Source organism: Astatotilapia calliptera, chromosome 1 (assembly GCF_900246225.1).
Source record: "Astatotilapia calliptera chromosome 1, fAstCal1.2, whole genome shotgun sequence".
Lineage (NCBI taxonomy): Eukaryota > Metazoa > Chordata > Actinopteri > Cichliformes > Cichlidae > Astatotilapia > Astatotilapia calliptera.
The window spans coordinates 9233133-9245989 of NC_039302.1; the positions used below are offsets into that span (position 1 = coordinate 9233133).

At 42.1% G+C, this 12857-nt stretch overlaps 1 protein-coding gene across 4 annotated transcripts in view; it reads right to left on the reverse strand.

The window, feature by feature from the left end:
• Positions 1–576: 576 nt before the first annotated feature.
• znf609b (zinc finger protein 609b) overlaps positions 577–12857 on the reverse strand; it is an 84562-nt gene continuing 72281 nt past the window's right edge. For 3 of the 4 annotated variants that reach the window (XM_026162628.1, XM_026162600.1, XM_026162608.1), the window contains exons 4-8: positions 11953–12040; positions 7819–10108; positions 7331–7685; positions 5667–6020; positions 577–4361 (exon numbers count right to left, since the gene is read on the reverse strand). In XM_026162628.1, the coding sequence (XP_026018413.1) occupies positions 4318–4361; positions 5667–6020; positions 7331–7685; positions 7819–10108; positions 11953–12040 (3131 nt within the window). In that variant the 3' untranslated portion in view covers positions 577–4317. The remainder of the gene's footprint in view (positions 4362–5666; positions 6021–7330; positions 7686–7818; positions 10109–11952; positions 12041–12857) is intronic. The other variant, XM_026162618.1, reaches the window with a different exon arrangement.

Here is a 12857-nt window from a genome sequence, read left to right on the forward strand (position 1 = left end):
CTCAACTGTTGACAGCTTGCAAGTGTTTCCCAGAGGAGCATAACATATATTCCAGTTAAATGTATGTATGCTCCTCAAGCATGCAGTGCAAGCGAGTCAGCTGTAAAACTCAGAAAGAGGCAAAAATCTGACATTTGATCCCACTGAGACAGACTGTGGTCTCTTTAGAGACACTGCACTCATGTGGCTGTGTGCCATGGTGCAGTTTCTGCAGGCTAAGAGGTTTTTCAGACTTTTAGACTTCTTTCTCCCAGGATGGGAAAATCAATTTACGTGCAAATTCAAACACTTGCCATACACATGCTGGGGACTTTCTGTGTTTTGTGATGGGATATAAATATTACGTGACCTATTGGGTTGACTCTCATCTGAAATAAGACTTGGTAAAAATGACAAAAGGAAACCTGTTCCGATGATGTGACTTTCAAGGTTGAAAAGGAATTTTGCTGGAACGCTGCGTTACAGTCAACCTTGTCCCTGGGCGGTAAACAATAAATACAAAACCATTTTAACTGTATTATCAGCTTAAATCTACAGCACCCACCAAGCACGAGCCATTAAACAGTTCCCAAGACAGATTGTCTCATAAAAAGATTTATTTTTTTCCAGCCCAAATTTACAAAGGCAAGTTACAGAGTATTGTATAAAAAAGAACCATGGTAATGTACACTTTACACAAACTCCTGAAGGGAGGGAGAAATGAGGAGAGGGGACAGAGATCTGAATTTCTCAAACAGAAAGAAAATGAAGACATTGTAAACATCCTTGCAAGCACCAGAAGTGGTACTTTTGGGAAAAGGGGTGTGTGGGAATGGGGTTCGGGTTGGCGGCGGTTTGCGTGACAGTGGGCGGGGTCGGGAAAGGACAAACGAGCGAGTGTCTCTGCATTTTCACAGGAGAATGTTCAACTAGGCACCAATTGAGACAACTGCTGGCCAATAAATATACTCTTCACCATGAAACAAATACAGTCCTGCAAAATACAAGAGCCAAGCACTTTCCAATATGTTGATAGCAAAACATTACTTTTCTGGCTTTTTCATACACTTTAGTATATATGATTTTCACTGGGCTTTGCTTACTACTGAGATAACATTACTACTCTCAGAGAGAGAACAAATGCACTTGTCACAACCATTGTTTGATAAAACTATATGTACTGTATGCAGCCTGCTGGTACTAAAAACCCACTGACTTTTAATGACAACATCACAGCTGCCTAGATTACCCTTACAGATTTAAGTACACGTCAAACACCACCACATTCAGCTTACTCATGTCAGCCATTCTTCTTGAAAATGCGTAAAAAGTCAAAATATATACCGTCCTCGCAAGCCTCCATTAGACGGGGCACTGGCAACTTATTTACTTGGAATGTCCAAGAACCTCAGAATGAAGTGATGCAGTTTGGTAACTGAATAGTGTCTCAACAAGCAGCTAACATCCGACGTCAGAGGGTGTTAGACACAACGTTAACTGGTGGTTTAGGGATTTGACCATGTAGAGTATTTACTGAGAGAAACAGAAACGACAACAATAGGAACATTAAAAGTATAGACCCCCCCCCCCCAAAAAAAAAATAGGAAGAAAAAAATCAATAAAATTAGATTTAATGACAACATGGTCAATATTCCACTCAGATTATAATCCTTTAGAGGAACATTAAGACTGCTCATAAGCCACAGCCCACATTGAACCTTTAACAATGCCCTATCCTGAATGAACCAGCACATCAAATCCAGCCTAGAGTGGATAATGTGCCCCTCCCCCAACACAGAGAAACCGAATCCCTCTCAAATCTATGCAAGTAGCATGTGTATAGAATTTCACTTACAACCCCTGAGGTATAAGAGAACTGTACTATAAAGCCAAGAGGGAACTCTGGTACAAGAGGACACGTCTGCAAATTAAAAAGAAGAAGGGGACCACGTGTTAAGAGGTTGAAAGGAAAGCAGAGAGCTCATTGGGCAGCTTTGAGCCTCCCGACTCCCGTTTCGCTTTAGTTTACGATGTTCGTGTTGCTCCACATTTTGACTGGCTCACACTTCTGGTTTTGTTTTGTGGAACATCTGATTGGTTCATGCTTGTAAGAGTAACAGCTGGATTTTTAATAGTTTTCTTCTGTTTAATGTGCTAATAAACTGACCTTCCAGCATAGGCAACAACGTAACAATTAAAACTACTGTCAGAGGCATCAGACTCATTTGCTCACTTTTAGACTAATCCAAAGCTAGCTGCTAGTTAAAAAAACAAAACAAAAAACCGTGTGTGTGTGTGTGTGTGTATATATACACACAAGCTAAAAAAGAATCTGAGGTGGATGTGTGTTAAGGTGAAGCCACATGAGCAAGCGAAGCACCAAGAGAAATTTTAAGCCTTTTCACACTGGATATTAACCTAAAAATCACATTTGATTTTGTTCCAGTTTGTTGTCACTGCAACGTACAACCACAGAGTTTGAAGACTTCACCTGTGAAACTCTGCCTGATCTCCCCATCAAGGTCATGTTGCTGTACAGCACTGCAGGGCTTTTAGCATGGCTGCTTTTTATTCATTTCTTTATTTCCTGCTCAGACTTGTGCCCGTGCGGTCTTCACCGATGTGTTAAAATAGTCACCCTTTGACTTGATTTTTATTTTGGGGGAAGTAGAAAAAGCTGCAGGGAGCCAAATCTTCTCAACAAGGGATTGCGCTGGGTGCCAGAGCAGGTTATGCTATTTCCACCTCAGCATGCTACAGTAGAACTCCTTACTGAGACAGGAATTCATGGTGTCCTAATGTTAAATGTTGTAAAATCAGAAGCATTGCAGAAAGCAGCCCAGAAGTGCACCAGGGAATGACCCTGAAGGGGAGAGCGGCCAAATTTGAAGAAGTCCCGGAAATAACTCGTGAACTGTTGTTTTTGGAGCTGGAAGACAGCAATTCAGAAGTCTATAATGAATCAACCTGCGCATTGCTCGGTTAGGATGAGTGGAGATGTGAACCAAGTTTAAGGTCAAGCAAAGCCTGTGGGGGCAAATAAAGAAGCACACAAGACGTTCAGGAACTCCACAGCAACAGTGACCATCTGAGCGCATAATGGTAAACGCAGCAGTGAAAGCTATTAAACAGTTTTTTAAGCAGTTGCGTGCTGGGATAAATATAAACATTTATGCACATAAAAGTAGGATAAAAGTCTATATTACAGCAGAAAAATACATGGGTGAACTTTCACATTGTTTACAGGAAACAATCAAAACTTGACAAGCTTGAAGAAGCACAATCTTACAGTAAAACAAAAAAAACCAAAAACACCAGAACACACACCAGCAGCCCGATGAGCGTGACGACGGAGCGTCCCGTGAACGGATTGCTCGCTAATGTGGCTTCACTGTTTGAGTGAGTGGCAAAAACGGAGGCGACCCCTTTGCGGTGTGAGGAAAAGATGACGGGACCGATACCAGCATCAGACACATTCGAAGATGAACGCAATGATATGGAGCAGAAGTGAAGGAAACATGAATAGTGTTTATTCTCCGTTGAGGTGTACGCGGTCCCTTCGCAGAACATGACGACATCATCCCTGAAACACGACGTGAGGGTTCGAGGAGGATGGGGAAACGATGATGGAAAGTTGAAAACAAAAAAACAAAAACTTCAGTCTCAGGCTCTCAAGTCTCTGATGAAAGCAGCTTCTGCCATATTCCCTCTCCCCACGAAATATAGCCAACAATTTGTCAAGTTAAGGATATACTGTTGTTTCATGGCATACGAGAAGCCAAAGACAGAGTTGAAAACAATTTCAACGTTAAATCATTTTTCTTTTTTTCTTTTCTTTTTAAACAGTCTTTAATTTAGTTTGACCCCTCTTTCCCATCAGCCACCCAACTTCCTAAAATCCCCTGCCAATTTCTTTCTGCATGTGACAAAAAAAAGAAAACAAGAACAAAACAAGAAACAATGCAGTCCAAGGAGAAAAATACAACAACAACAAAAAACAACAACAAAAAGCTGTTCTGGCAGTCCAATAGTCTCTTTTTGCATTGCATTTGTTGACAGTGCAAAGACTAGATAATCAGCGGGTTGGTGTTTCCTCTGCGTGACAGGGCAGAGTGATGGCTTTGAACCTGGGTTATATTATCAGTTCTGGTACAGACCAAGGTTTGGAGAATTTGGGGTCTTTAACGAGAGGAGGGGGAGGGAGAAAAAAAACAACAACAACAGCAACAACAGTCTGCCTTTCCTTGGGACAGAAGAACTAAAAAATATAGATAGAAACACCATTCAACTGATGTCTAAAAGGTAACACCCGGGAGATCTTGTTCTCATGTGATCCAGTCATATGAATCTTTGCAGGGTTGAGGTGTGACGGTCAGGTTTTCCTGTGAAGGATACAAAGAAAAGAATTATTTATTTACACATATTTCAATTTAAAAAAAAGTGTGTGGAGAAAATACTTTACACGCATCTGTAACTCAGTTCTACTTGAGGTTTTGCTGATCACAAAGGCTGTAATTTGTGGTGCTGTTTAACTCTGGTGCATTATGCATTAGGTATCTTATTTATATAAGTGAGGTGGACAAAATAGTAGAAACACTTATGAGTTAATGTGATACAATTTAATAATAATAATGATAATGGATTGGATTTATATAGCGCTTTTCTAGGCACCCAAAGCGCTTTACAATACCACTATTCATTCACTCTCACATTCATACACTGGTGGAGGCAAGCTACGGTTGTAGCCACAGCTGCCCTGGGGCAGACTGACAGAAGCGAGGCTGCCATATCGCGCCATCGGCCCCTCTGGCCAACACCAGTAGGCAAGTAGGGTAAAGTGTCTTGCCCAAGGACACAACAACCAGGACAGAGGGCCCAGGGATTGAACCGGCGACCTTCCGGTTACAGATGCGATTCCCAACCCCCTGAGCCACGGTCGCCCATTTAACAGTGACTCCATCCTAAAGAAGCTTGATACAAACATTTAACATCAAAACTTTTTGTTAAAACTGTACTTAATGTTAATACAGGCAACACATTTGCAATGGAAGAACAGAGGCATTTGTCAAATTCACTGTAATTTGACTGAGCTGCCACTAGATGTCAGTGCAGTCTGCAGTGGACTTGTGTCTTGGGCTCATTCAACATCTCTATTATCAACACCATGATCCAGTTGTCCTCAGAGGACCTACTTAGGAATGGATGAGCTGAGAGGCTAAAAGTGCTGCATATTTGACTAGATTGCAACAGAGAAGTGAGGGCTTTGTTTTTTTTGTTTTGTTTTTTTACAGGTTGCTGCATCTTTCTGGAAGCCATGACATATAAAGCCATGACAAAGAAACATACAGTTTTACTTTTAAATGACATTCTACATCTCTGAACGTACTCCTAACTTGCTGCCTGAGCTTTTTTAAGATGAGCTGCTGTGTGACGCACATTATCTGCCACCTGCATTTGTTTGAAAATGCTGCTCTCGGTAGGCTTGTGTTTTGCCTCCCTGTCGGTTGCTGGTGGTGGGTACAAGGAAGGGGTTGCTGCTTGATGGCTGACAAGCAGTTAAAGTATATTTCCTTCTTATGCTCGTTTTTAGAAGACCCGATGGTCACATGTTTAATTTACTCTAACAGTCTGCTGCATCTGAAAGAAGTGAACATTGTATCTACAGTGAAATGGGATGACTGATTTACCTGTGGCGTAGGACAGGTCATATTGCAGGGGATATCCCAGGTGGTGGTGAGAGGGCATGATCCGCTGGGAGGGTGAGGATCGCGGTCGGTCCACATCTCGCTCCCTCTCCCGATCCCTGTCTCCCGAAGCTCCCCTGTCCTGCTCCCTTTCCCTGTCGTGGGGTGGCTTGTCACCTACTGTGGGGGATTTGCTCTTGTACTGGCTGGTATGCAGATGTAGGTTGTCCAGGGCTTTCGAGTCTGTTGCCGTTTTGGTGACAGTAGGGCTAGCACGAGATTTGTCACTGCCTTCCTCGGTTCCGGCAATTTTACTCCCATATGGGGAAAAGGGATAACCTCCAGGTAGATAAGAACCTGAGAGTGACAAAGAAGATTAGTGATCCACATATTCAGGTTTATATGGAATACAAAATTAAGATAAATACTGTTAAGATTACAAAGTAATAGTTACACATTGGTAACTAACCACTTAGTTGCACAGCTCACATATCTCTTCACTAGGGATGGGAATCGAGAACCGGTTTTCATAGAAAACTAGTTCTCAGTAGACCAATTCCTTGGAATTGTTAGTCTGGCTATTCCCTATCGATCCCAGTTATTGGTTCTTGCACTTGCCAAAGCAGAATCAGTGCGGTGATTGCTTTTTGTGCTGGTTTTCCTCTGTGCTTTGTGCGGTCAGCTTTGTTTTTTTACTAAGAGAAAGGTCTTAGAGGTCCATGTTCTCATTGGTGTGTGGGGTTGTAGCCTCAGGTTTATTTTGTTAAATGGTGATTATAAAACGGTGGGTTTCAACTATTTTACAGAGTGACATTAAAATAATGTAACGAATAGTATAACAAATTACTTTTTCTCTGGGAGTAATTAAGTAATGTAGTGCATTACTTTTAAGAAATAAAATGTAATAATGACTTTGAGTCACGACTCCAACACTGATCACAGCAATGAGAGTAAAAGCTTCAACAAAAACGCACAAACATTTGACCCACAGCATGCAATACATTTGCATGAATGTAATTTTGGTGGCGACTCTAAAAACAGAGCGAATGAGAACCCAAAAGACAATCAATAATAGAATCAGAATCGCTAAATTCTTATCAATTCTCATCCGTATTCTTCACTGACATCCAGGTTGGTATAAAAACACTACTCTTATTTACTCTACATAAAGACTAATATTTGGGCTATTTACATCAGATCCTCCAGGAATGTGTGGATTAACACAAATTCAACCATGCTACTAGTATTTATAAGTGCAAGCAATCCTGCAAAATCAAGTGAATGCAATTTTTCCCCACTCTACACCATTTTCAACACATGTAATTTTATTGATAGCCTCTTAGGGAGTAGAATCATTCTTTGACTTAAATCATGTAATTGCCTTGAAAATTACTCCATTGCCATGCTTCATTTCTAACAAACTGTACCAAAGGACTGCAATTATTTCATGAAGCTATTAAATATTACCACAATTACCAGTGAAACAACACAAAAAGTGCTGTTTTTATGATGGAAAAGAAGAAGAATAAACTAATCAGAAACCCTCACAGATTCAGCCAACAATCTTTATATAAACTGCATTATCACAAAGTAAACGAGCAAAAATTCTCATTTTTTCATGCTACATTTCATAATTGCTTGTATTTGGAAGAAATCCAAGGTCATACCTGGGTAATTCGGCATCATGACCGAAGGCATTCCCCTGTATCCAGGGTGGTTGGGGTCATAGCCTTGTCCGTAGGGGTAACCATGCATGTAGGGCATGTAGCCTTGGTGCTGTGCTAGTGGTGATGAGAACTGCATGTGGGGATTAGAACGAGAGTCTTTGCTCATAGCACGATGATCTTCAGAAGTGATTCTGGGATCACTGCTCTCTTTGCTGTCCTCCTTGGGCCCACTTTGACTGTCCTTGGGCCTGGGCCTTTCATCCTTCAATTTACGATCATGTTCCCGGTCTTTCCATCGAGCATGTTGTTGCTGGTGCTCATCTTCTGCTTGAGACTTCTGGCTCTCAGGGTACTGCTAGGGGCAGAAAAGAAGCTCCAAGTCATCTAAAATCACTATCACCATACTAGAGTGGTGCATACCTCACAAAGCATTATCAAAACAGTTTTACAAACATATTGTAGCACTGTTGAACTGGACTGCTACTTACCTGTCTGAACCACATGGCCTGCTCCAGCCCTGCCTGACCTCTGGATTCAAGTGCTTGCTTGGGATCTTCCTTTCCATGGTGACCTCCTTCAGTCAGCTTCATCTTTAGTCCCTCGGGTTGTTGGGACTTTGAGTCCTCCCCCTTTATGGTTCCCATGGATTTGGAGGTCGGCTCAGAGGGGGAATCCCTGGATTTGCTTGGTTGCTGCTGCGCCTTTCCAAGGTCTGACTGACTTGGGGTTTTGGAAAGGCTTGGCGGCATCAGGCTTTTTTGTTTCCACTCATCCTTCATGGAAGATTCTCGCTCTTTCATGGCCACATCTGACTTCTTCTCAGCAGCACGATGCTGCTCAGCCATCTGTCGCTGGCGTTCCTCATACGGTTGCCGGTAGGCTGGGTTGGTGCTCATCAGGTAGGCTTGATCAGGATGGTATGCGTACGGAGGGACGTAAGCATACTGGTTGTAGTACAGAGGCTGCATGTACATGTTAGATCGCTGTTGGATGACTGAGGGTTGCTGCTGCTGTTGTGCAGGAGCAGTGCTGTCAGGTTTGCGATCTTCATGAACCTCAACCTTGACTTTTTCCTCAACTTGATCCTGCTCATCATCCCTTTTAATCTTTACCTGACCTTCGGCAGCTGTTGTACCTGGATTGGGCCCACCAGGACTGGGGTTGACATAATTGGGTGAGTAATAAGTGTCATACCCAGGATAGTAAGGAGAATCTTTGTTGGGTGTCTGATTTGGAAACAGTGCCTTTTTGACACTTTCCCTGATGGCTTGGTCCTCTGTCCTGACTTTAACAGCTTCTAGTTTCCCTTCACCATCTTCACCAGCATCTGAAATGTCTGAATATGCTGGGCTGTTGGTTTTGACTGAAGAGTTGTCAGCACCATTCTGGTTCACTACGTGAAGTGGCGTGAGAGTCTGTGGAATCCCACTACCATCTATTCGACTGGCAACACCAATGGATGGGCTTGGGGCGTTGTCAGAAAAGCTGTAAATCTTGTCAGCTTCAGCCTTTATACTGGCCAAGCGACTTTGATGAGTTTCTGACGAGCCGTTAAGAAGCCCTTCCCCCTTACTCCCCTGATCGCAAGGCTCTGAGTACGGAAGCTTTCCTTCCTCCAGTTTTCCTCCCTTTCCTGGAGGCTTGGGGCTATCAGCTTCCTTTCCACCATCTTTTTTCTTTTTGTCTTTCTTCTTCTTGTCTTTGGAGCTACTGGAGGCAGGATCTCCAATGGCAGGGGGTTTAGGCTGTGTGCCTTTCATTTGGGGACTCTTAGGGATTCCTTGCATCATTTGGGTAAGCCCCGGGGAAGAATTTGGGTTTCCAGGAGGAAAAGAGTAAATCTGCTGGGTTGCTGTTGGGCCAGGGCCAATTGGCCGTGGTGACTTCAAGTTTTTCTTATCTGTTTTTGCACTTGTGTTAGCCTTTTTAGACTTCTCCGATCCTCTCTTATCATCTATACCATCGTTACTAGCCTCATCTGTGAGGCAAGGCCCATCCTCACACCCATCCATCGGTGTACCGCCTGTTTCAGCATCCGTTTCAGCAATTTTCTTTTTACTCTGTTTTGAACCAAACTTGCCAGGAGATGGAGAAGGACTTTGAGCATCAAAGTTCCTGCCTTTTGGAGTGGCTGAACGTGCTGGAGACAGGCATCCTTTCTGAGAGATAGATGCTCCATTACAGTTTCCTGGTTCAGGATGGAGAGTTGAGTCCTCCCCATATTCGCTGTCACCATCTAAGTCCAACTTAATGTCATCATCATTGTGAGCGCGGGCTTGGTGGTACTTGAGACCGTTAATGTGCTTGTACTTTTTGTTGCAGTTAGGGTGTGGGCAGTCAATAAGAACAGGGGAAGGGCAGCTACGATCGAGGGGAGGTGGAAGTGGCTCAGTCTTAATAGAAGGGATAGGAAGGCCTGTAGGTCCCACCCCTCCACTGTTGGAATTTGTCCGCATGCGTTTGTTGCCTTTTGTGTCCTCTGAACTGGAATTGGGTTCCATGTCTGAGGTTGGCTTGGTCTTTCGTTTTCCGGCTGAAGAGGGACTGGCCTTGATGTCCTCGGTGTTGCTGTTTGGTGGGGTACGGCGCTCTGATGGTGTCTGACTGCCCCTCCGACCCTTGCTGTTAGAGGCTGCGCGTGTCTTATTATTGGTGGTGCCCTTGCTGTCTGATGAGTTGCTGTTTTCGTTGAGAGGAGTGTTGCTATTCGGTCTCATTCGTTTACCCCGACCGCGACCATTCCTCATCTCCAGATCACTTGTAGGGGATTCACAAAACCTGCAACAGTGTTAAAAGATCGCATTTAGATTTGTATTGTCAAGTGCCAATTATCAACATTATGGTACATAATATAGAGGAAATTTGACTAATGATTTTTGAAAATTAACATTGTGGAAACCTAATAATACTACTTCAATCAATACCTCATTCAACTTTCATTTTATTATTTCACACCATTAAATTACTCTAAATATAATTGGCTTTATGACAAGAACAGCCTGTCAAGAAAAATGACAAATCTCATCAGCGGTGCAGTCAGTTGTTTTCGCTTAATGGAAATCACCCGTGTGTAATTAAGATGTCACAAATGATTTTATGATAAATACACTTGTATCTGGAAGGCAAACCGCTGTTGCCCTCATTACTAGGAAAAAAGGGTCAGTTTCTGGCAACTGTAATGCTCTCTAAGGACCTTTAAAGCAATGGTTTTAAAGCTTTCTTTTTTGTTCTTTTTTAATCTCTCCACAAACAAGCTGTAGGGTTGTGCTTGGCCAGACCAATATTAAAACTATTATGAGGATGACTTGTTTATATTTTCACTTGCAATGTCATATACAAGGTTATCTAGTCCCATCGGTAATAACTTTATTGGCACGGACAATAATGGCGGAGAGTTAAAGTTACAATAAACAATGTCACTCATACTAAAATAGATACACTATTGTCCCCCTCTTTTTCCTCTTGTAACATAATAAACTTGATATTTGGTGCTGAACAAGTGAGTAAGCACTTTAAACAAAGCAACATGACATTCCTAATGAAAGACATGTAAGCAACATTGGAAAAGACAGCCATGAACATTCGAGCTGCTTTGGTAATCAAAACACGCAGTCATTCAAATACTTAAAATAGCAGTTTGGCCTTATCTCTCCATAACAGTAATGCAATTATCTTCAGCACGGCAGTGAAGGTTAGCAGTCTGTGACAAAGTCAGACACAGGGCTGGTATGACTCACAGCTTCCCCTGCAAGTCTCTCCAAAAAAATTTCAACCTCAGCAGGGGATGTGAATATATCGGTAGACTGACTGGTTCTGGAATTTAGACACATTACAAGCCCAAGTTTACATTCAGTCTGTTAAAGGCTTTCTGATTTATTCATGGCTTGTCCCTAATGTGGTTGTGCTGCAAATGCAAGATTATCTCAGTCCAAATGCAGCACAGCAAACAACATGTACTGAGCATTATTGTAATATACTGTGATACATTAGTATTATACAGCCTCTTCTTGTTTTCCATTAGCACTGGTTTATCCTTGATTTCATTAGATTTTTTTCTGTTGCACTTAACCATGCATTTCAAATATAGATTTATATTTACATTTAGATACAGTGCGGGTGTTTCAAATGAAAGCGAGTGTGCCTGGTACAATCCACACACTGTGTATTTTGCATAACAAAGGCAAATACCCAGAAATTACAACAACACCTCATGCTACCACCCACATAACAGTGATCTAAGAAATTGCAGCCGTTGTGATAAAGAACGTTATAGCGTTGAGGAAAAGCTGTCAGTTCACTGAGTGGATTCTGCAATCTGGCTAATTAGAGTATCTTTGTATCTTCTACTACTGCCTCCTGGGACATCAGCTGTTTGCTAATGAATCCTGTTTCTCCAGGCTCAACGTAAGGACTAACATGTACTTGTAGGTCCAATGGCAAGTTGATGCATTAGGTTTTATATCCTCAAGCCTGACTCTGCTACAGCACATTTATATCAAACAGAATATGAAAGGGTTAAGAGGCCGAGCACCAAATGTTGGAGAGTAAAAGTAATAGTATGCAAACCCTGCTTTCTCTAATAATAATAATAATAAAGAATTGCACAGAGCCATGCATCTTACCTCGGGGGAGCCCAGTCATGCCGTGTACAGTCCAACAGGGTGCCCACATATGTCTTGTTTCTCCAAGTAACATTGACCACTAGCATGCCTGTAAAACAAAGGATCAAAGATTTACATATTTATCTTACACCACCTATTAGAATATATTAAAGGAAGTGGATAAAATACAGCTCATATACCAAACAGAATATTTTACTGCGAAGTCCCTACATAACAGCAAAATGTAAGGAAAATGATGCTACAGCCATAATGCACTGTGTTAATCTTCGCTAAAGGGTGTCATATGGAAGACAGTTTTACAATTCAAAGGATCCTTTTTTTAATCTTCTTCACACAGTAAAGCCGTGGGGGCAAGACTGACTGATATCTTCTAAATGACTTGGAACAGACTCAGCTGCAGTCGGTATTGTAAAACCTGTAAAAATAGACACTTGCAGCAGGTCTCGCTGAGAACGATCGCATAGATTTTACCGGGAAATACTCACACAACACCCATTCGATTTAAATAAGCCATCTCAAAGTACAAGAGAGTTCCCTGAGGGACAATTACTTAGATGCAAATATTTTCGGCAAAACTTCTATCTCGCTTTGTAGCCCAAAAATTTACAACCTTGGAGAGAATGTAGAGGCAGTACCACAGCTTATGAAAAACAAGCAACAAGCTCCTGGGCTCAACAGATTTCAGTGAGGATGGCTCTTTCTGACAATGTGCAAAGAAAGCTACTTGACTTCAGTGGCATTCCAGCAATCTGTCACACTTAGAAGCTTCTGCGTTGCCTATTTGGCTCATGTGAATACTGTAGCATTCGGTGTGAGCTACACGATCCCACTTGTGCTAAGTGTGACACCTGAGCTCACGTTTTACAGTCTAAAATGAGAGATTCTAACATTAGAGATAAAATTAA